Source organism: Electrophorus electricus, chromosome 2, assembly GCF_041902795.1.
Source record: "Electrophorus electricus isolate QZ-2024a chromosome 2, ASM4190279v1, whole genome shotgun sequence".
Lineage (NCBI taxonomy): Eukaryota > Metazoa > Chordata > Actinopteri > Gymnotiformes > Gymnotidae > Electrophorus > Electrophorus electricus.
In genome coordinates, this window is record NC_137498.1 from 40,863,399 (window position 1) to 40,884,108 (window position 20,710).

The following is a 20,710-nucleotide window of genomic DNA, read 5'->3' on the forward strand; positions in this document are numbered from 1 at the left end:
TTGTTTGTGTGTGACACCGGAATGACAGCCCTCCTCCCCCTTTCACACTCTTCCTATATCGCTCTTACTTTTCTACCGTTTCCTCTCTGGCAACTTGTGACTCGGATCAGCCAGGCCACATGACTGGGGGGAATCCACAAGGTACGTGCATGCGTGTTTGTGTGTAAGTGTGTGAGAGAGAGAAAGAGAAAGAGAAAGAGACAGCTTTGAGAGAGTCTTGATTTTCTGTGCATATGACAAACTGAAGAAGCAATCTCAGTACATGTTGCAACATGGTAGTTGTCTTCTGTGCAACCATAATAGCCCAGAGAAGCTAACGTACCTAATCCTAACATACCTAAAAATATTAAAACAGGATTAATATTAACTGGGTTTAAGACTCCACCTTTGGTAGAGGTGTTTACAAGCATGCCTCACAAATGGCTTACACCTTCACTCTCCAGTCACCTGCTTTGGGCAGGTGATCATGAGCTGCTGAGTCATGCCCTGTACCCCGAGGGGCATGCATACACATGGAGCTTCATGCCAGTTTTCCTGTGAACTGTGTTGATGTAGATAATACTGCAGTGTGTATGCTAGAACCTAAATCTAACCTTATCCTCCATAACCAACAGCAAAATCTTATGCCTTTTTATTTTTCAAAAAACAAATGAATAATAATTTTTTTTTTTTTTTTTTTTTTATGGTGATGGTGGTCATGTTTTCATAATGTTATGGGAATATTTTACAACAAACAGCCAAACCTCCAATAAAAATTACCAAAATTATACAAGCATTATAAATGGAGAATATCACAGGTTTACATTTGTTAACCACCAGCAGGTAGCAGGTGCTATTTCACAGGTAAGTCAACACCAGCATGTGTTTTGGGGATTTGGGTTCATTTGTGTTAGAGTAGGGTTTGCCTAATCTCTGAAGAGCAGTAGACCCACAGGTATGGAGCTGGCCAGCCCTGCTTTGAAGCAATATTTCCTGTGACCCTAAAAATCTTGCAGGAGAGCTGAGGGGGATGATTAATCTCAGTGGGACTTCACTGCCAGGTTCTCTCTGCTCTAATCAGGAAATCAGCTAATTATCAAACCCCCTGATCAGGGAAAAACTGCTGGCCAGTGGGGTCCCAGTACTGAATTTGAAACCCTCTGTACACCAATATTACATGAATTCTACTTAAACTATGACCAGTTCATACCATGACTTGCTTGAATTAAAAGGTTTGGTGGAAGCCCTCAACTATATTGCTGAATCGAGAGGAATAAAATGATATAGGATCTCAAGGCAATTGTTATTGGTCTTGTTAAAAGCAGTTATGGGATGTTTTAGGACAAACCGATTTGATTTTATGGATATAGGTACTTCCACCAAACCTTTTAAACCAAGCATATCATGGGAGGAACTGGTCACTGTGTGAGTCGAATTCATGTAATACAGATACAAGCCACTCATGGACGAGAGTGGAGAATAGAGCACTGTTGGAATGCTACTACACATGCAACCCCAGTGAGAGTGGGTATGCAGAGGTTGTGGCAACCATGGATGCTTCAAAACCCAACATGTAAATGAACATCAAAACAACCTTGCAGCTCAGTGTTCCAACATCCACAAGTGGCAATTGCTGTCACAGCTAGAGATTGACGAGGTACAACACGAATGCTATGGCAAGGGGGAGAGAATACGATAGGTCAGAGTGGAGATATCATCATCATCATCATCATTCTCACACCTCCACACACCTGGGCACCAGTTGTAGGAGACTACCAAGACCAAGTAAAGTGCCAATCACTTCTGTGACAATCACTACTGTGACCATCACTGAGACCAACCAGCTGATATACGCCACAGCAACAGTGATACTCGAGATGCTTGGCTACAAGGTGAATATTGTCGAGGAGCAGTATCCTCCATAGAGAAGGAGGTTGAAGGCCAAGATAAGGGCAACATGGAGAGAAGTTAGCCATGTGGGAGAAGGAGACATCACACAACAACAATGCCAAGTGGTTGGTAGTGGTCCAAGCCCTGACATGGTCCACGTCTACAGACTGAAGAAGCCAGCTGCACTCCATGAGAACTCCTGGCAGCACAAATGAATGTATGGAAGCCACCCTGAATGTATGGGCTAGGATATACTCTATGAGTAGAGGACAAAGCACTTTTGTAAGTCGCTTTGGAGAAGAGCGTCTGCTAAATGCCAAAAATAGAAATGTAAATGAAGGGTTAACAAGGAGAGGGAAGGTAGCTAGAACAGAGAAGCTCACACTACCAGAAGGTAACAGATGTTGAGGGCAACTACAAGTACCCAGAGGCAAATGGGATTTATGAAGAGGCCGCAATGGAAGCAGCTACAGCCAAAGACCTACAAAGAGAGAGGCAAGTCCCTAGAAGTCAGCTGAATGGAAAGAATAAGATCTGGGCTATCAGCACCTACACTCTACCAGTCATTAGATTCCCCACTGGCATAATAAACTGGCCAAAGGAGGAGATAGAAGCCACTGACATCAAGACAAGGAAGCTCCTTATAATCAGTAAGAGTCAAAATCTCAGGGCCCCCTCACAAATGATCTCCTAATAAGTCCGTTGTCGTAGGGCCCCTAAAAGGCACGTGGCCCATAGACCAGTGCCTAATATGCCTATTTGATAACATAGCACTGCTCGCAATGCATGGAGGCCTCTACAGTCTGAGGAGGGGTCAAGTGAGTAAATTTACATATATATTTTTTTTCACTGGAATCTGTTTTTTCACTAGACAATTTTCAGTACAGTACCCAGGAATACTTTTTTTTATAAGTCTGTATTAGATACGAAATACCATTTTAATGGGCAGATGTGCAATCCACATATGGGATTCTAGTCAAACTCTGGCACTTCACATCTATAATTCTGTCAGATTTGTTTTTAATGTCTGTGTTATTAGATTAACAAGGCAGGTATTGGTGTGCAAACCACAAGGAAACTGCTATTCGTTAAATTATTTTTGTCACATTCAGATTGTAAACACACACACACACACACACACACACACACACAATAAATAAATAAATAAATACATACATACATACATACATACATACATACATACATACATACATACATACATAAATACATAAATAGAAACAACCCAGCTCTCAGAACCCCGTTATCAGCTCTATGTTTGGAAATTGTATGCATTGTTAAGGTGCCATACAATATACCAGAACGTACACGTCTTATAGCCTCTCTGGACAAACGCTTCTAAACAGTCCCTCTCACACACGCTGAATATGACCAATGGTTCCGGGACCTATAAATTGTCAAAGCAATGCGAAAACAGCGACTGTCCAAAGCAAATATCAACAGTAAAAGAAAGCCAAATTCCGCACATTTTTGGCGTCTTAGAAACCTCTGCCGGACAAATCTTTAGGTCCCCAACGTAGTTAGGTCATCCTATCTTTACGAATCATATACATATACACCGGAATGGACAATTGTGGATGAATGCATCGCTTTAAATGCTCACTGTTGCTTTTAGGTGAATAGTGATCTTCAACTGATGTTTGCTGGAATTTGCAAACATGGATCATGTTCACATCAAATATGTGTGCTTTTGCCAAACATAGGCTAACTGAATAGTGTGATCATAGCGTTAGTTAACTCAAAACCGTCTTCCCTGGACTAGGCAGTTTAGCTCCCCGTAGCCTATTGTGATGACAGATTAAACTCATAATTTATTTATCAAGGCATTCATGAAATAAACAAATAAAGGGCAGGTATGAAACGCTTTACCCTGGGACTTCATCATCTTAACGGGGCATTAACCTTTAAGGGTGGATCCGATAGACCTCTGACAAAATTGTATTTATGTGGTCTACAAATTAAATATTCAATTCCGTAATAGTGATTTGGTATCGGGGCGAACCCGAGTAGGGCATATTTCATATAATCCATACCAGAAAATCCTGCATATATAATATTTACTACACATTTATTTGCTGCCAACGGTTCTGCGCAAGTTCTGCACTGCAACTACGGTCCTCAAAGCTCTTATCAACGGCGCGGCATGACTGGAGCACGTGATCGCTCTGCGTCATGTGCATCATATGACAGTAACCGAGGAGAATGTGAAAGATAGCGCTTCCTTACATCCTTCTAAAGTTTATTTTTAATCACGTTGTTTTGACATTGCAAACCGCTTGTCGTTTTCAAGCCACCAAGGGCTAAAAGCGGTCCTGACTGCGAAGTGCAAGTGTGATTTTGACATGGGATTGTTGCTGCGTGTCACTTTAACGTGGCTTTTGTTGCTTGCGAATGCTGTTTACACAAAGGTAAATCAAACTTTGTCAACCTTGTCAGTTTTGGACTAATTTTGTTGACTTGGGCAAACTGGTCTTTGGTATTATCACCAACTGGTCAGTCTGGTGTTACCACTGTGCTGAAATTTGTTAGGAATGGCCTAGGAGCTCCCTGCGAGATTCAGAGATCTGTAACAGGGACCCAGGCAGTGAAGGTGTCACGTTTAAAAACGTTTCAGTATGTCCTAATATGCGCAAAAGTAAATAAGCAAACTTGCAGCAGCCTACCAAATGAAATCAAGATACCTTTTGCGTTTATTAAATTGTGTAGTATACCATTCGAAACAAATATATATTTGTAGTGTAAACAGGCTTGTGTAAAAGTTTAACGTTGATATCTTTGTGCTAAAAATTTGAAACACGGTTAACCTCAAGTTCCAGAGTGTTCTTTAGCGCTACCTCCTCAATCATGCTTCATCACATGGGCCAATATGCCTCATTAAACATTAACCAGTTATTATGCTTTCAGAGGCTTTCTTCATATTCTCTAACAGTAAGGAGAACTGAGTTCATTCTAGCCATTTTGTTGCAATGTGGTAAAAATGTCTCTCTTTTAAATAAATAAATACATAAAACTTTGTTGCTCCCAGATTACACCCCTGGTCTACGATGAGCAGCTGCTGTGGGTGAGCGGCGAGGCAGGTCAGGTGAAAGCCTACCGGGTTCCTCTTGTCACGTTCACACCGCAAGGCAGCCTGCTGGCCTTTGCCGAGGCCAGGAAAGAGTCGTCAGGTGACATAGGGGCTAAGTTCATCGCTATGAAACGCTCTACAGATAAAGGTGGTACACACACAAACACACACACACACGCACACCTCCTGAGAACATCGTCGTACACACAAGAATGTAAGAATCACAGAAACTATGATTAATCCTGCTCTCTCGTCGGTCTGCCTGTCTGCCTTCTAACTCAAGGAGCCACGTGGTCACCAACATCCTTCATAGTGAACGACGGCTCGCTGGTTGATGGCCTCAACCTGGGCGCGGTCGTGGTGGATGAGCAGACGGGCGCCGTGATGCTCATCTACTCCCTCTGCTTCCACCTGTTCGGCTGCAGCCCCACCAGCACCATGTTGGTGGAGAGCCTGGACGATGGCCTGACCTGGAGCACGCCACGAAACCTCTCCGTCCAGCTGGGGGTGAAGAGCTTCGCCCCTGGGCCAGGCTTTGGGATTCAGGTGTGTTTTCCTTCCCCTGACCCTTCATCCTGTGCTGGGAACTCCAGCAGTCTCTGTTGATATGTTTGAGTTTTAAAAGCTTACTCTTTTCGTCACTGGGCTGCTGTGTTTTTCAGCCTTGTAATCCATCGTGTTATTAATAATCCTAAAGCCTTGGGTTGCACACAAAGGAGAATTTGTATGAATGTACAACTATATATTGTGAACCATCAGCTGTTTATTAATGTTTTGCTTATTTATACAAGTTTTCTATATATGTTATCTAATGTTACCTTTCAAAAAAGATCTACATGCATACACACACACGATGGATAATACATGAAAATTGACAAAAAAAATGACTTGCTTATGGGCCACAGGATCATGCATGCTTCTTTGGCTTCAGCAGGGAGGCTAATATGGACGACTGACATGGTCTGCATTGATGCAGTATTCCTTTATTATTCAAGAGCTGTTCACCATCAACCCCTCGCAAGAGTTCCATCAGTAATATGTAATCTATCAGCTATATCAGTGCTTTATAAAGATCACTGTAGAGAACAGTTTTTTTAAAAAAATAAATAAATTTTTAATCAGGTGGTAATTGCTTAGGTCACAAAAAATGGGAGCCGTCTTTGTAAAGAGCTCCAGAACCAGCTGTTAAATTTAAACTATTTTTGAGCAACACTGCCTCTGCCATCATCATTTTTCATAGTGGCATAAAAAGCCATTAAGAGTTGGGAGTTATGAGACCCAGCTGTGCTATACAAAACATAAATGGTCTAAAGGTGTTATATTCTAACACAGGTGGCTGATGCGTACAATAAGCTGATAGTATATGAGGGGGTTAAAAGAGAACATGACTTTCTTTCTGTCTCAATGTCTCTCTTGTAATATAAAGGTTTAACTCTAAATTCAAAGGCAGAGATTCGCCCAGACTTTTCCTTGCAGAGTTCTCATGCATGCGGTGTGTGTCCACAGAAACGCTATAAGCCGGGAGCTGGTCGTCTGGTGGTGTGTGGGCACGGCTCCATTGAGGGCGATGGCGTCTTCTGCATCCTGAGCGACGACCACGGGCGAACCTGGAGGAACGGGGCAGCACTCAAGAGCATCCCCTACAACCAGCCCAAACAGATTCTGGACTTCAACCCGGATGAGTGCCAGGTAGCAGCCTAGATGGGTGTTGATTTTAAAAGTAATGGGTGAAATTCTTAAGAGCACAAAGCTTGATTTTGTCATGAACTGAAAGGGTGGGCAGTTATGTATACATTTACATGGTAGGTATAAATAATGTTAGATGAAAAGAAGGGGAAAAAGCCTGGACCATACAACCTCTCAGTCATATCAGTGGTAGAATAGTTCCTTTGATCAAGAGGTAAGCTGACATCTATGATTTTTACTAAATTGCATTTAGCTCATGCAAAGCTGTGTACTTGAATGGAAGAGGATGAAAACCTGCTATTAGTTTACATATTTAAAGAGATCCAATCAGTGATTGTTTGACTGGAACTGTACAAACAGAAACTTTCAAGTGCATCATGAGAATTGTTTCATGTCAGAGTCAAATTTAGCGCTTTTTACAACAGCCGTTGTCACAAAGCAGCTTTACAAATGTCTGAGTCCAAGCCCCCAGTGAGCAAGCCAAGGGCAATAGTGGCAAAGATAAACTCCCTCGAAGATGAGGAAGAAACCTCGAGAGGAACGTAGGCGCAAAGGGGGCCCAGCCTCCTCTGACCGACAACAGACACTACAATGTGTATCTCATTGCAAAGAAAATGCAGAATATTAAAAAAAAAAAAATACATTTAACCCTTTTATTTTGGGAACAATGCACCAGCTAAAGGCTTCCATTCTTCATCTTGTGTGATAGCATGTACACTTGTAAGGAAGGCCAGAGGAGGCTGAACGCAGGCTGCTTCTTTCTTTGTCTGAAGTACCCTTGCTCTTGTCTGTAGCCGGTGGAGCTGGAAGACGGAAGCATAATGATCAACGTGCGCAACCAGAACAATTACCACTGCCGATGCCGGATGGTGGTGCGGAGTCTGGACGGGGGAGAGACACTGCCCGTGGAGGAGCTGGTGTTCGACCACACGCTGGTGGATCCTGTAGTGGCAGCTGGAGCCCTGCAGAAAGCAGGCGTGCTATACTTCACCAACCCAGCCAACTCGCACCTCAGTGAGGATCAGGGGATTCTGTGTTATTTTGGGTCTGACGCAGCTTATTGTTGTCTAATTATCTTCTCTTGTCTCTCTCCTCCAGGAGTCAATATGACTCTCCGCTGGTCTTTGACTGATGGCAGGTCATGGGAAAACGAGGCTGTTCAGATCTGGCCAGGACCGAGTGGATACTCATCTATGACGTCACTGGTTACCAACTCTGTTGAAGATGATAAGTACATCTTTGTCATCTATGAGAAGGGCCACAGCAACTACATAGAAACCATTTCTGTTGCTAAAATTCACCTGTATGGTGGCAGGTAGAACGAAAGTTAATTCATTTCTTCAATCATCTTCTAAACGGGTTAATTTGGTTCAGTGTGGTGAGGGTCGGAGCCTTCCCCAACAGCACAGGGCACAAGGTGGGAACCAGCCTTCAACCAACCATTCATCAATCACAGTACAATGAAAGTGATCTTAAATGAATTAATCTCAACAATTTGGAGCACAAGGAAGTCGTTTTTAAGTTGCTGCAAATTGCATATATTTATACTTTTGTCACATGCTACATAGACACAGGCTGCCAGTGATAGCATTCGGGAAACAACCTACAGCTTTAAAATGTCAAACAATCCAGTTATGGGTGTAGACTGTTCAAACGTGGGAGGAGATATCAGCTGTCTGGAAAATGCCTCATTGACTGTTTTCCAATATTGCAAAATGTACAATGGTGTTATAGATAATAAGCTCTATATCCAAAACAAGCCATCCACCAGCATTCCTGGAAGTCCATAGCTAGGAACTGCCTGGTGAATACATGATAAGCTGAATAAGATGTATTTGACAAGAAGAAAAAATGATGCCATGACTATCCAAGACTAAAGTTTAATGGCCTAAGAACCAAAGCCAGTATTGGGATGTGATAAAATCCACCCCCCCTCTCTTTCTCACACACACACACACACTTTTTTTTTTTTTTTTACTTTCTCATCAGTTGCAGATGGGTGCTCTGTGGTCTGCCACATGACTTGTTATTTCTCGTTCTCATGTACCTTCTCCAACCGCTTTGATTAGAAACATTTATTAGAAAATGTGTCGGAGACAACTTGTATGTGAATAGTTGGACTATAGGCTACAGTTTGATGTTGGCCACCCTTCAACTGTTCATCAGTGCTCCGTCTTTAGCCACAGGAACTCGTTGGCTGCAGATTCTTCAGTGGTAAAGCGCCCTCCATTTTGCCAGCAGCTCTGTTGCACCTCATAGCAGTGCAGCAACAAATAGTGTAGCACTAATTATTCCAGTGTCACTGCTGTGTTGAGAATGTTGGCTGGTTATCAGCGCCTCTCTTAGGGGTGTACATGTGCGATAATTGAATGCAAGTACAGGGTAGGTGTGACCTAAGAAAACAGGTGGAGTAAGTAAACTTAACGTGTCTGCTGAGAAGAATGATGCATGTGAATATGTGTGATGTGAATTTTTTTTTTTAAGCCTCCATACCGTGAAATACGTGACCGTACATGGGTATGATTGCTATCAGGGAATATATTTTTATTTGCAAAGATTCATATGTGTAACTATTTTGTAGGATAACCATTGCTTTGTAAAAATATTGATCACTTCCTGGTCACAAAGTAAAATACATGTCATAAATATGCTCATGACTTTCTGTTTACAGAGAATATCCCAATCCCAGTCTAGTTTACATATTGAGTTTATTTGTTGTGGTTGTTTTTGTTTTAGATTACTGGCAAATATGGAATTATTTAGGGAAATGGACTGTGACTGTAATATGCACAGTTCACAATATTGTGGCATGTACTCTTTTTGGGAAGTATAAGATGTGTGCAGAAAGTAATGCATCACAAATTATCATCAGCATTATGATTATATTATTATTATAATTATTATATTAAACATGAGCTCTAACACCCTTAGCCTTCTTCATCTGTATGGTAACACTTCTTGGGTTATTCCAACTTGGATTATTCTAGGTTAAACTTTCATGAATTGTACTTTTATCAACTTTGAACCTCCCAAGACTCATTTAAAGAAAAACAAAATGCACTAACAAATGCATACATGTTTTTTAATTATGAGATTAAGGCTCTTGTGATTTAAGATTTTAAGGGACAGTGGAAAGTGAGAAGAATGGAAACCGCTGGATTATATCCTATTAGTGTAAATTCTATCTTTTAGATTATTAATAAGAAGAATTAAATAGCAGATGCAAAGGGATGACAATTGGGTATGTGTGTGTAATCACGAAATGTGTCCATCCAATTTGTCAGTGTATGAGCCAATTAAGGTCTAGGAGATTGTTTATTGTTAAAAAAAATTGGAAATTGATGATGATAACTTCATATTTGATCTGTTATGCATTTATATTGAATTGAATGCAGAGGTTGGTCACGTTTGAGTGTTGGACCGTTAAGTATGATGTCACTGCTTTATTTCTGATTGGATGTAACTTAATTTGTTTTATTGAGTCATTTTTTGTTCTGGAAGCAACACAGTTTTTGATTGTGCACTAGGCAATTTAATTTAAATGTTTTCTTTTTCTGTCAGTAAACATTTCTAAAAGGAAATTATTTTGTCTCTCACTCTTTGTCTCTCACTCTTGTTTGACTGACTCCAGCATGTAGTGGTACTGCAATGAATGCCAGTACAGTCTGTTAATAGAACATACATTTCTGTGAAGCAGAATTAGATGCTGTTTATTAACCATGTTTGGTTTTTTTTTATTTGATAGATAAAACATTTATATTATATACATTTACATTTTTTATGCTAGAACCAACAAAATCTATTATGTAACATCAGTGATGCAGCAAATTATTTTGAACATCATTTTATTAAATTGCTTGTTTCTCTTGGATCAGTTGGAATTCTGAAGTCTACATTAAATGCAAATACAGATGAGTAGAATATTACACAGTAAATTATCTTAAAGTAATTGGTATTTATTTTTCTGTTAAATCATTTGAATGATAATACAGATAACAATAACTGATTACAACAGTTATTATTGGCTAATTAAAAAAAAAGAAACATACAGTCTGACAAAATTTCACACAGTACATGAGTACTAAAGGTTTTGGAACAGTCAACAACTAGAAAATTAACTCAGTCTTATATGTACTGTTGTATTACACAGTTAAAACAAGATTTGACTGACAGCACAGCTCATAAAAATGTGATTTTTTTTTTCTGTTAAAGTTGTTTTTTTTGTCAGTAATGTGATCGACGCGTTTACGTACACTTGGGTATTCAGAAATGGGAAACCTCCAGGTTTACATGAATCAGTTAATAATTTCTACTTTGCAACCAGCCAATAATCCCACAGATTGACGTGACGTAGATATCAAACTTCCTGCCGCATCATTTTTTTATTTTTTTTTTGTAACCATGGACCCATTTTATTGGACAACATGGATCTTCGTTTTTTAAAGGTTATTAATAGTGTGCATTGCTGCATTTTATACAGATTTCTCTATGTTGACGCAAAGACAAACTATCCTTTTCTCAACAAGCGCCTCCTGCGTTTAATTCTGCTGGTCGCTGGTCAGGAGTGGGGAGCCCACATGCAACTACACTGACACGCTGAGGGCACTCTGAAAGGTACGCTGAATGGCTCGTTTATTTTCTACACCTACCACACCAAGCTGGGTCACACAGCTACTAATGTTCCGTAGATGCATAAATCACCGTAAGAGTGTTTCTGAAAGTATTGAGAAGGCTAGCAAAGCAGATGTGTGATAGTTCTTCCGCGGCCTTATGATCTCTTCTCATCTGAGCTCAAGCGAAGTCAAGATGGTTTATTGGCATGACTGTACAAAACAGTCTAGCCCAGACTAGCCCAAAGTAGCCCTGCTGTGCTCCTGTACTATTTTCAGGCTGGATTTGTGATTGTACCGGATCGGTTTCCTTAAAAATTTCTCCACTGACATCTGATCCAGCATTTTTGCTGATATTGGCCCGATTCCGATTCCGATACGTGTATCAGATCGGTGCCATCTATAATTATTGGCTGGTTGCAAAGTAGAAATTATTAACTGATTCATGTAAACCTGCCGCTTTTCAAAGGGACTTACAATTATGACTGAGTACAACTTGAGTAATTGAGGGTTAAGGGCTTTGCTTTGGGGCCCAACAGTGGGAACTTGGCAGTACCCTAACCACCGAGCTACCAATGCTAATCACTACCACTGATTACTGAAAAAATTTGATTTTCTGTAGTTATGGGATTATTAAATGCATGTAAATATTCCATCAGTGGATTTACAATGCACTCTTTGCAATAGTCCCGCCTCCTACTGATTCTTGACCCAGGAAGAACTTCTTAGGGACTCTGGATTATTTCAGAATGTTTTATATGGTAACACCAGTGACATGACATTCAGGGATGGATGTTCTTTAAAAATCCTTTATATTTTTTAATACTTTAAGTGATAGCTAAGTGGTTAAGATACTCGCCATGTTATCATAAAGTTCAAGCCCCTCCACCGCCAGGTTGTCTCTTTTGGGCCCCTGAGCAAGGCTCTTAAACCTCAGTTGCTCAAGTTGTATTCAGTTATAATTGTACATTGCTTTAGGAATATTCATATTATCTATAATATTTATTATAATTCATGCATTTTGTAGATCTTTTACTCATTTTTAATATATGATAAAATCAACATTACATTTTTTATTTTTTTCCCCCCCATTTATTTATCTCATGGAAGTGCTGCACATGACCTGAGAGACAAAGCACAAGAAAATTCTAAAGTTTTAACATGAAGCAGTAAAGATTTGGTTTTTATTCAGTAACATAAAAATACAAATAATACAAATGAATGAATTGTCTGTGAATGTTTTTACAAAGCTGCAACGCAAGGAACAAGTTTGCTGCCATAGTCAGATCATTACCGCCCTGACCTATCGCCTGTTTTTGAAACACACACACACACACACACACACACACACACACACACACACACACACACACACACACACACACACACACACACACACATACCAGGTGTTGACAGCAGTCAGCTGTACCAGGATCCGCACACACCTTTTCTTCTAAGATGATTTGGTTACTTACTCATTACAAGAAAGTAACAGCAGTTCCACGAAAGGGCACAAATGTAGCTGGTGATCCGTGTACATATATACACAACCTTGTACATTGTGTATATAATCATAATATACATATATTGTACATACATTGTTAATATATTTTGTACATACATAGAATATATATATTTATCTTTGCATATATATATTTCACATATATAGAATATCTATATTTCTCTATGCACCCCTGTTTTCTTTTCCTCAGTTTGGACAGAGCACTCTCCACCATTTCACTGCGAGTTATGCTGTGTATGACTATGTATGTGACAAATAAACCAAACTTGAACTTGAATACTTGAAATAAATAGAAAAAAGTGATTAAATACACTGAACAGTTCAATACACAGGCGGTTTTATGTTCAAGTCAAAAAACTAGACAGGGCTATAAACCTTGTCTGTGTTAAAACACATGACCCAGAAGTCATGTGTTTTAACACGGCAGTTATATCCACAGCCAGGAGAGGTGGTGTTTGCAGAGAACAGCAGGACTAGTCTGAAGTCAAAGCGGCTATGCAACTGCCTAGGGTGTTGCTTTCGGTTTTTCTCGTCTGCTTAGCCGTCACAGACAACGCAAAGGTAATATATATATATATATATATATATATTAACCAATTTAAATCAGGAAGAGTTTTTGTTTGTCTAATTTATACCGACTATAGACGTAGAACCTGTCCTGAACCCACACTACTATAAACCAGAGCAATCAGGAACTTCCCTAGAATATGAGTAAAAAGAAAAGAAAGTGCACTGTTCAATTATTCTGTTTTAAGGTACTGTTGAAGAGACTGAAGGAAAATAGGAGAATTAGACTCACAATTGGTGTGCACAGAAAGTAGTTTCGGGTAGTTCAAAACCTGGTCACGAGACAAAACAGTCCCAGTACTTGTGGAAGTACTCTTTTAAGAGTCCCTGCCAAAAAAACACCTCATTTCTAGTTCCTTGTTGGATTAACACATCTAGGCTCTCTGTATATTACCTGCATAAATTTTCACAGCTGCCTTCAGTAACCAAAGATGAATCATGCTGAGTACATTCACTGTTGCATGTTCAGTCATGTTACACAACAATTCAAATGGTTATTGTGGAAATTGTACTGTATTGTGTGGTTTTTTGTTTTTTTTTCCCTTTGCCTTGCATTGTTGTCTATGTTAGATTAATCCCATTATTACCGAAGAGAAGCTGTTATGGATAGGCGGCAACGCTGGGGAGGTCCACACATACCGGATACCCCTGCTCACCTTTACAACGCGTGGCAGTCTGCTCGCCTTCGCAGAGGCCAGGAAGACGTCCTCAGGAGACATGGTGGCTAAATTCATCGCACTGCGACGCTCCACAGACAAAGGTACACCGTGCCTAATGTGTCACTTCCAGCCATTCGGTTTGGTTCCACTCATGCAGTAGTGTTCACAGTAGTGAAGTCCTTCCTCTGCAACACCACTCTTTCTCTTCTGTCCCCTTTGGATCCACGCCCAGGAGCCACATGGTCTCCTACTTCGTTCCTTCTGAATGATGGTATCCACACGGATGGATCAAACCTGGGCTCCGTTGTCGTGGATGAAGACACGGGCGCCGTGATGCTCATCTACTCCATCTGTTTCTACAATTACCACTGCAGCCCCGCCAGCACCATGTTGGTAGAGAGCCTGGACGATGGCCTGACCTGGAGCACGCCACGAAACCTCTCCGTCCAGCTGGGGGTGAAGAGCTTCATCCCGGGACCAGGCTTTGGGATTCAGGTGCAACCCCTCCCCCTTTTTGGTGGCTTTGTCTTCTCATCTCTTCCTTTTGACTTCTGTGCCTTCTGTGAATTTTTATCTCTCCCGAAGTAGTGTCTTGCTTGGACTTTATTTTTTGACTCTGATTATGGAAAGTTTTGAACAACTGCCTACGTTAACCATGTCAGAAGCGCCTTCCACCTGCTAAAGGCCGTCTGGTGGTGTGTGGGCACGGCTCCATTGAGGGCGATGGCGTCTTCTGCATCCTGAGCGACGACCACGGGCGAACCTGGAGGAACGGGGCAGCACTCAAGAGCATCCCCTACAACCAGCCCAAACAGAGCCTGGACTTCAACCCGGATGAGTGCCAGGTAACGTGTCTTGTGCTTCTGGTGGCAAACGTAGAAATAATCTTTCTTTGATATTTTATGGCTTTAATATATCTCCATAGAATGAAATAAGATTCTGGGTAAAACATGAGGTCTTTTGGTGTTGGTATGTCACATTCATTCTGTATCCATGGTGTCCACATAAACCACTACTTCCACTTCTCTGTTAACGTGCTACTTTCTTTTTTAAATCATATCTTTTTATTGTTTGTTTTTCATTGTCATAACAAAGGGCGAAGCAGACCGTATGGTTCTTGCATGCATTCCATAGCCTAACTTCTCAAAAAAAAAAAAAAAACCACTCACAAAAATAATAAAAAGATGAATTAATAAATTATTGGATGAATGGCTCACTAAGATAAACCAATACATTAACAAGAATAACAAATAAATAAATAGATTTGATTGTTTATTGATTCATGGTTTATTTCAAATAAATAGATTTATTTATTTGAAATAAATCATGAATTAATAAACGATCAAGAGATACACAGTATATCAAGTGTGGCCTTGTTTAGAATGAAGACTCAGAAATACCTAGAGACCAAGTACATGACCCTTTTAACTCTGCAGACATACGCTCTCGTCGCGGGGGAGGGTTCCGAGCTTTAAATAAGCGCATATTTCAAGAAAAGCCATCAAAGGACTGATGGGTTGTTTTAAATTTTAGAGAAGAGCTTTAAAGAGTGCATCAGATTTGCTCAAAGGGTAATATGTAGAAGGAAGTCTCTGCTCCAAACATAAGGGGTGGGGGTGGATGAAGAGTCTCCACCTTAACTAAATGAGTTGTCTTGCTTGTAAAGTTGCAAAAGCTACAAGATCAGATCTGGGTAGAATTTATTAAAGCTGGCATTAGTCCAGTAGACATGGTAAAGTCGCATAAAATTATACTACGTTTAGTACAGCTGGAGGGTAAATAAACTCAGTACAGTATTTGTTTCCTCAGTGGGCTGCATGTCAACATCCCTCTCTGTGATTTTTGAGGGGTGTCATTTTCCTTGGTGGAAGTGTTCAAACACATCAAATGATGTGCGTTCTGGGGTTGACGGAACTTTGTTATTGGCAAATCTGTGCACTTCTGTGACATTTAGTGGTGATTTTATGGATATTATGGGGGGAAAAAAATACGGATTGAGAACTTTTCTACTCAGTATTCAAAGGATGCAAAGATGCCGTAAAGTCTTTTAAGGTTTCTTTGCCTAATCTGTCCCAGATATTAAATCTCGTCTAAAATTGGAAAGGGAAAGAGATTCATCAGAGTAAACGACTCAGACAAGGGAAGAGCTTAAAATTAAGGTAGCTTCTGAATTGTTTCCACATTTTTATTGATTTCTCAACAAGAACATTGTTCAAGTTCAAGTTCAAGTTTGGTTTATTACATAGTCATACACAGTATAACTCGCAGTGAAATGGTTTGAGAGTGCTCTGTCCAAACTGAGGAAAAGAAACAGGGGTGTGTAGGGAAATATACATACATATATATATATATATATATATATATATACATCTATATCTATATATATATCTATATCTATATATATACATCTATATATATATATACATCTATATATATATCTATATCTATATATATATATATACATCTATATCTATATATATATATACATCTATATCTATATCTATATATACATCTATATATATATACATCCATATCTATATATATATACATCTATATATCTATATATACATCTATATCTATATCTATATATACATCTATATCTATATATACATCTATATCTATATATATATCTATATCTATATATATACATCTATATATATATATACATCTATATATATATCTATATCTATATATATATATATACATCTATATATATATATACATCTATATCTATATCTATATATACATCTATATATATATACATCCATATCTATATATATATACATCTATATATCTATATATACATCTATATCTATATCTATATATACATCTATATCTATATATACATCTATATCTATATATATATCTATATCTATATATACATCTATATATATATACATCTATATCTATATATACATCTATATCTATATATATATATCTATATCTATATATCTATATATACATCTATATCTATATATACATCTATATCTATATATATATCTATATCTATATATCTATATATATATACAAAATATATTATATGCAAGATGGTACCGGTGAGGTCGGCTGCCGTCACGACTGCTCCGTCCACTCATTGTTAATGTCGGTGGAGATATTTTGGTGCAGAGATAAATGTAAAAGAGCAGGTAAAGAGGAAGGAAAGCATGAGATGGTTTCTTTTTGTAATCATTCTGAGAGGAACTGAAGAGTATTGGAACAGGTCCAGTATTGCAAAGCATGTAGATTGGCTGCCAGTAATTGAACTGCATGTTTGGCCATTGCCAAATAATGATTCTGATTGTTGTAATAGTTTTGCATAATCTGATGGCCTTTTTGTTCCAAATATATTCCAAAAATAAAGTATCTAACTTCAGAAAAATGGCTTTGGGGGGAAGACGGGTAGGGACTGAAATACATAGGACAGTTTACGGTATTCATTTGACTGAGTTTACCATTGCAGCTAATGTTTATCCCATTAGCGAATAAGATAATGGCAGCAAAGACCATCTGTTTGTTTATGGTCAGCAAAGAAGATTTCCAAACTTGTTTGTGATATAAACCACTAAATACTTGAATTTTTCCTGTACTATTTTAAGTGGCATGATGCGTAATGGGATTTATCGGTTAGAATAATTCACTTTGTGAGAGCTTTAGTTTGTATCCAGATATGGTGCTAAATGAATTGAGAACTGAGTGTGTGGCAGGGATGGAGGAGGGTAGATTGGAGGCACATATTAATAAGTTGTTGGCACAAAGTGAAACTTTCTTCCCTCGCCCTCTGTTGTACTTAAATATACCTGCTGTGTTATCACTGGACCTCAGTGCAAAAGCAAGAGGCTCAATATTGGCAGAGTAAAAAAAAACACAATGGAAAGTCCTGTCTTGTTGACCACTGGAAGGGAATGTATTCAGAATATCTGTTAGTCCCGTGTGATACATGTGTGGAAGAATGGAACACAGAAGCAGTATCCCCATTCCATGAGGTCAAAATCCTTCCCGTTGATATAAACATTTCTGGATCGTCACATGTTGGGGAATTATAAATTATAAACATTAAGCAAGCATCTGATATTGCAGAAGGCATATCTGTCCTTAATAAAACCAGTTTGGTCTGGGGAAATGATAGTAGGAACATATCAACCAGTACCTTTACTGACTAAATTATCAATAAAACTCTGGATATTTGTCTGGACCAAAAAGAAGCTTTATGTACCTGTTGTTAGCAACATTTGAGAACAATAAAAATTATTTGAAACATGGATTGACTGAAATGGACAAAATAATGTGATACCCACTCTGACTGAAGCCGGTCATAGCACAGTACACCTGTCTGATATATTTCTAACTGTCTGATATATTTGTCTGTTGGATCTGTACAGAAATGGTAAATCTATCTTAAGATGCACAACTACAACTTTGAGCTATAAAATGTCATATGAGTTTGACATTGTGTAACCCGTGGCATGTATATTAGCAAGAGTGCAGTGTTCTATCAATACTTTAAATGTAAACATCTGAATGTTGGTCTATTGATGATTGCCCCCCCCCCCCCCCCCCCCCCCATGGTAAGTTCTTCATCAGTAAAACAGATAACAGTTAGAGTGAATTTCTAAATAATTTTAATCCAAAGAGATATTTCAGCTACACCTCTTAGATCCCTAAGGATCTTTAGGGAAGCATGTGTAGCTTCGACGATCAACGTGATACTTCTTCATTTCATAATTGATTAACATAGACTATAGAAGATTTTTTTAGTGAGCTACATCTGCACTGGACTGCACCAAAGTCTGTGAAGCACGTCATAGCTTCTACCCTGCTCACTTGATTTCAGGTGGTTGTAACAATGCACATTCAGCCTTCTGACACTATCGACTTGTGATCCAAAACAGACATTATCTTCTGGAAAGGGTAGCAATGATTGCTCTTGGGGAAAGGAAGTACCTTTTGAATTTTAATTAGCAGGAATACTTTTTTTTGAGAGCTATTTTTATTGCTTTCTTTTCATCGCAGTTTTTACGTCGGGCCCAACTAACATTGTTTTATTAATGATTTTACATATTTTTACTGCTATTGTTGTAAATACGTTACTTATTAGACATCAACAATACAAGATAAATATTTGACATCACAAATGTTACTGTTCTACAGAGATTTATGGCTTATTGATGCACTGTGTTGTACTATGCTAAATTAGATTTGATTAGGATATCATCAAATACTTTAGTGCTTTCACTCAAGCAAAAGATATATATATATATATATATATATATATATATATATATATATATATATATATATATATATATATATATATATATATATATATATATATATATATATATATATAGAGCGAACTTCTAGTGTCCAAGTACCCTTGCTCTTGTCTGTAGCCGGTGGAGCTGGAAGATGGAAGCATTGCAGTCAACGTGCGCAACCAGAACAATTACCACTGCCGATGCCGGATGGTGGTGCGGAGTCTGGACGGGGGAGAGACACTGCCCGTGGAGGAGCTGGTGTTTGACCACACGCTGGTGGATCCTGTAGTGGCAGCTGGAGCCCTGCAGAAAGCGGGCGTGCTATACTTCACCAACCCAGCCAACTCGCACCTCAGTGAGTATTGGGGATGGGGGGGGGGTGTTAGGAGGATTGGTGGAGGAAGGAGTCTCAAAACTTACAAAAGTCATATATACTAGGATGTGTGAAAAGCAGGTGTGGAATAAAATCTAAATTTGTCATTTGTTATTTTCTTCTCTCATTTCTCTCCTTCAGGGGTCAATCTCACTCTACGCTGGTCTCTGACTGATGGTAGGTCATGGGAAAATGAGATACTACAGATCTGGGAGGGACCCAGTGGTTATTCCTCTATAACATCCCTGAAAGGAGACTATACTGAGGATAGGAAACACATCTTTGTCATCTATGAAAAGGGCCGTAGAGACTATTGTGAGTCTGTGTCTTTTGCAAAAATTAACCTATATGGCGGCATATAGATCTGGGAAGATGAATTTGGATGTTGGGTAAAAAATAAATAGTAGAGGACATTCAAGGCTCATGAAGTTGTTTTTGCATGATATTTTCAGGATGATTGAAAATATGGTGTCAGTTTTCTTTTTGTTTGTATTTGCACACATTTTTAAAATTAAGAGTTTAGTTTTTTAATCATTTTAGAATACCATCTTATATGATTCAGTCTGAATTTTGGATTTTTATTTTATACACACTATTTAAGTATGTAACATAGTAAGACTGGATCATTCAAAAGGGAATATCGGTGTCTTAATCAGGAGATACATTCTAAGACCTCAAATGTTTTTGATGAATGAATAATTTAAAATAAAATTGTATGTGAACACATTTACATGTGAAAACATGTAGCTTATGTCTCTGTGTGTTCTTGACCACCTCCTTTCCTGCTGCAAGCTTTCATCCCACTAACCTACACTTTGGTTGCTTCTTTGTTGTGTAAGTTCCTAATCACTCTAAGTTGTTGACTGTCAGATATGTATGGTTGCTCTGTGCATCCTTACAGTTCTTAGCCTGGTTGTTTGGAATAGTGGGATGGCTAATGTAGCATGGTAAATATGGTCATTTAAATTTTAATCCTGGCAAAACAAGTTTTACTTATTGGATCTAAATCCATCATTTCCAAATTCTCTGATTTTAAACTCAATCAGGATGGTATCTTTGTCAGACCCAAATCCACAGTTTGAAA

General features: G+C 38.9%; 2 protein-coding genes across 5 annotated transcripts; both read left to right on the top strand.

The window, feature by feature from the left end:
- The first annotated feature begins 2 nt into the window (after window positions 1–2).
- On the top strand, window positions 3–10,224 carry LOC113583409 (sialidase-1). Of its 2 annotated transcripts, none has more exons than XM_081703715.1 (6): window positions 3–141; window positions 4,913–5,102; window positions 5,238–5,500; window positions 6,461–6,643; window positions 7,435–7,654; window positions 7,739–10,224. In XM_081703715.1, exons 2-6 carry the CDS (start codon window positions 5,081–5,083, stop codon window positions 7,957–7,959), a joined length of 909 nt encoding a protein of 302 aa, XP_081559841.1. In that variant the 5' UTR covers window positions 3–141; window positions 4,913–5,080; the 3' UTR covers window positions 7,960–10,224. The 2 variants fall into 2 exon arrangements, with proteins under 2 accessions (XP_081559841.1, XP_026875536.2); XM_027019735.3 differs by lacking the exon at window positions 3–141 and adding an exon at window positions 4,054–4,295.
- A 797-nt stretch (window positions 10,225–11,021) lies between these two features.
- On the top strand, window positions 11,022–20,372 carry LOC113583410 (sialidase-1-like). Of its 3 annotated transcripts, none has more exons than XM_081703738.1 (7): window positions 11,022–11,254; window positions 12,361–13,333; window positions 13,910–14,099; window positions 14,231–14,493; window positions 14,661–14,843; window positions 19,389–19,608; window positions 19,768–20,372. In XM_081703738.1, exons 2-7 carry the CDS (start codon window positions 13,268–13,270, stop codon window positions 19,986–19,988), a joined length of 1,143 nt encoding a protein of 380 aa, XP_081559864.1. In that variant the 5' UTR covers window positions 11,022–11,254; window positions 12,361–13,267; the 3' UTR covers window positions 19,989–20,372. The 3 variants fall into 3 exon arrangements, with proteins under 3 accessions (XP_081559864.1, XP_035385093.1, XP_035385094.1); XM_035529200.2 differs by having other exon boundaries at window positions 13,212–13,333; XM_035529201.2 differs by lacking the exon at window positions 12,361–13,333.
- The last annotated feature ends 338 nt before the right edge of the window (window positions 20,373–20,710 follow it).

Bases quoted from the DNA above. Each gene is read 5' to 3' on its own strand.
- LOC113583409 (XM_027019735.3), top strand. From the start codon at position 4,230: ATGGGATTGTTGCTGCGTGTCACTTTAACGTGGCTTTTGTTGCTTGCG. The intron at 5,103-5,237 runs GTGGTACACACA...TTCTAACTCAAG, and splicing joins GAAACGCTCTACAGATAAAG to GAGCCACGTGGTCACCAACA. The intron at 7,655-7,738 runs GTGAGGATCAGG...TCTCTCCTCCAG, and splicing joins CCCAGCCAACTCGCACCTCA to GAGTCAATATGACTCTCCGC.
- LOC113583410 (XM_081703738.1), top strand. From the start codon at position 13,268: ATGCAACTGCCTAGGGTGTTGCTTTCGGTTTTTCTCGTCTGCTTAGCC. The intron at 14,494-14,660 runs GTGCAACCCCTC...TAACCATGTCAG, and splicing joins GACCAGGCTTTGGGATTCAG to AAGCGCCTTCCACCTGCTAA. The intron at 19,609-19,767 runs GTGAGTATTGGG...TCTCTCCTTCAG, and splicing joins CCCAGCCAACTCGCACCTCA to GGGTCAATCTCACTCTACGC.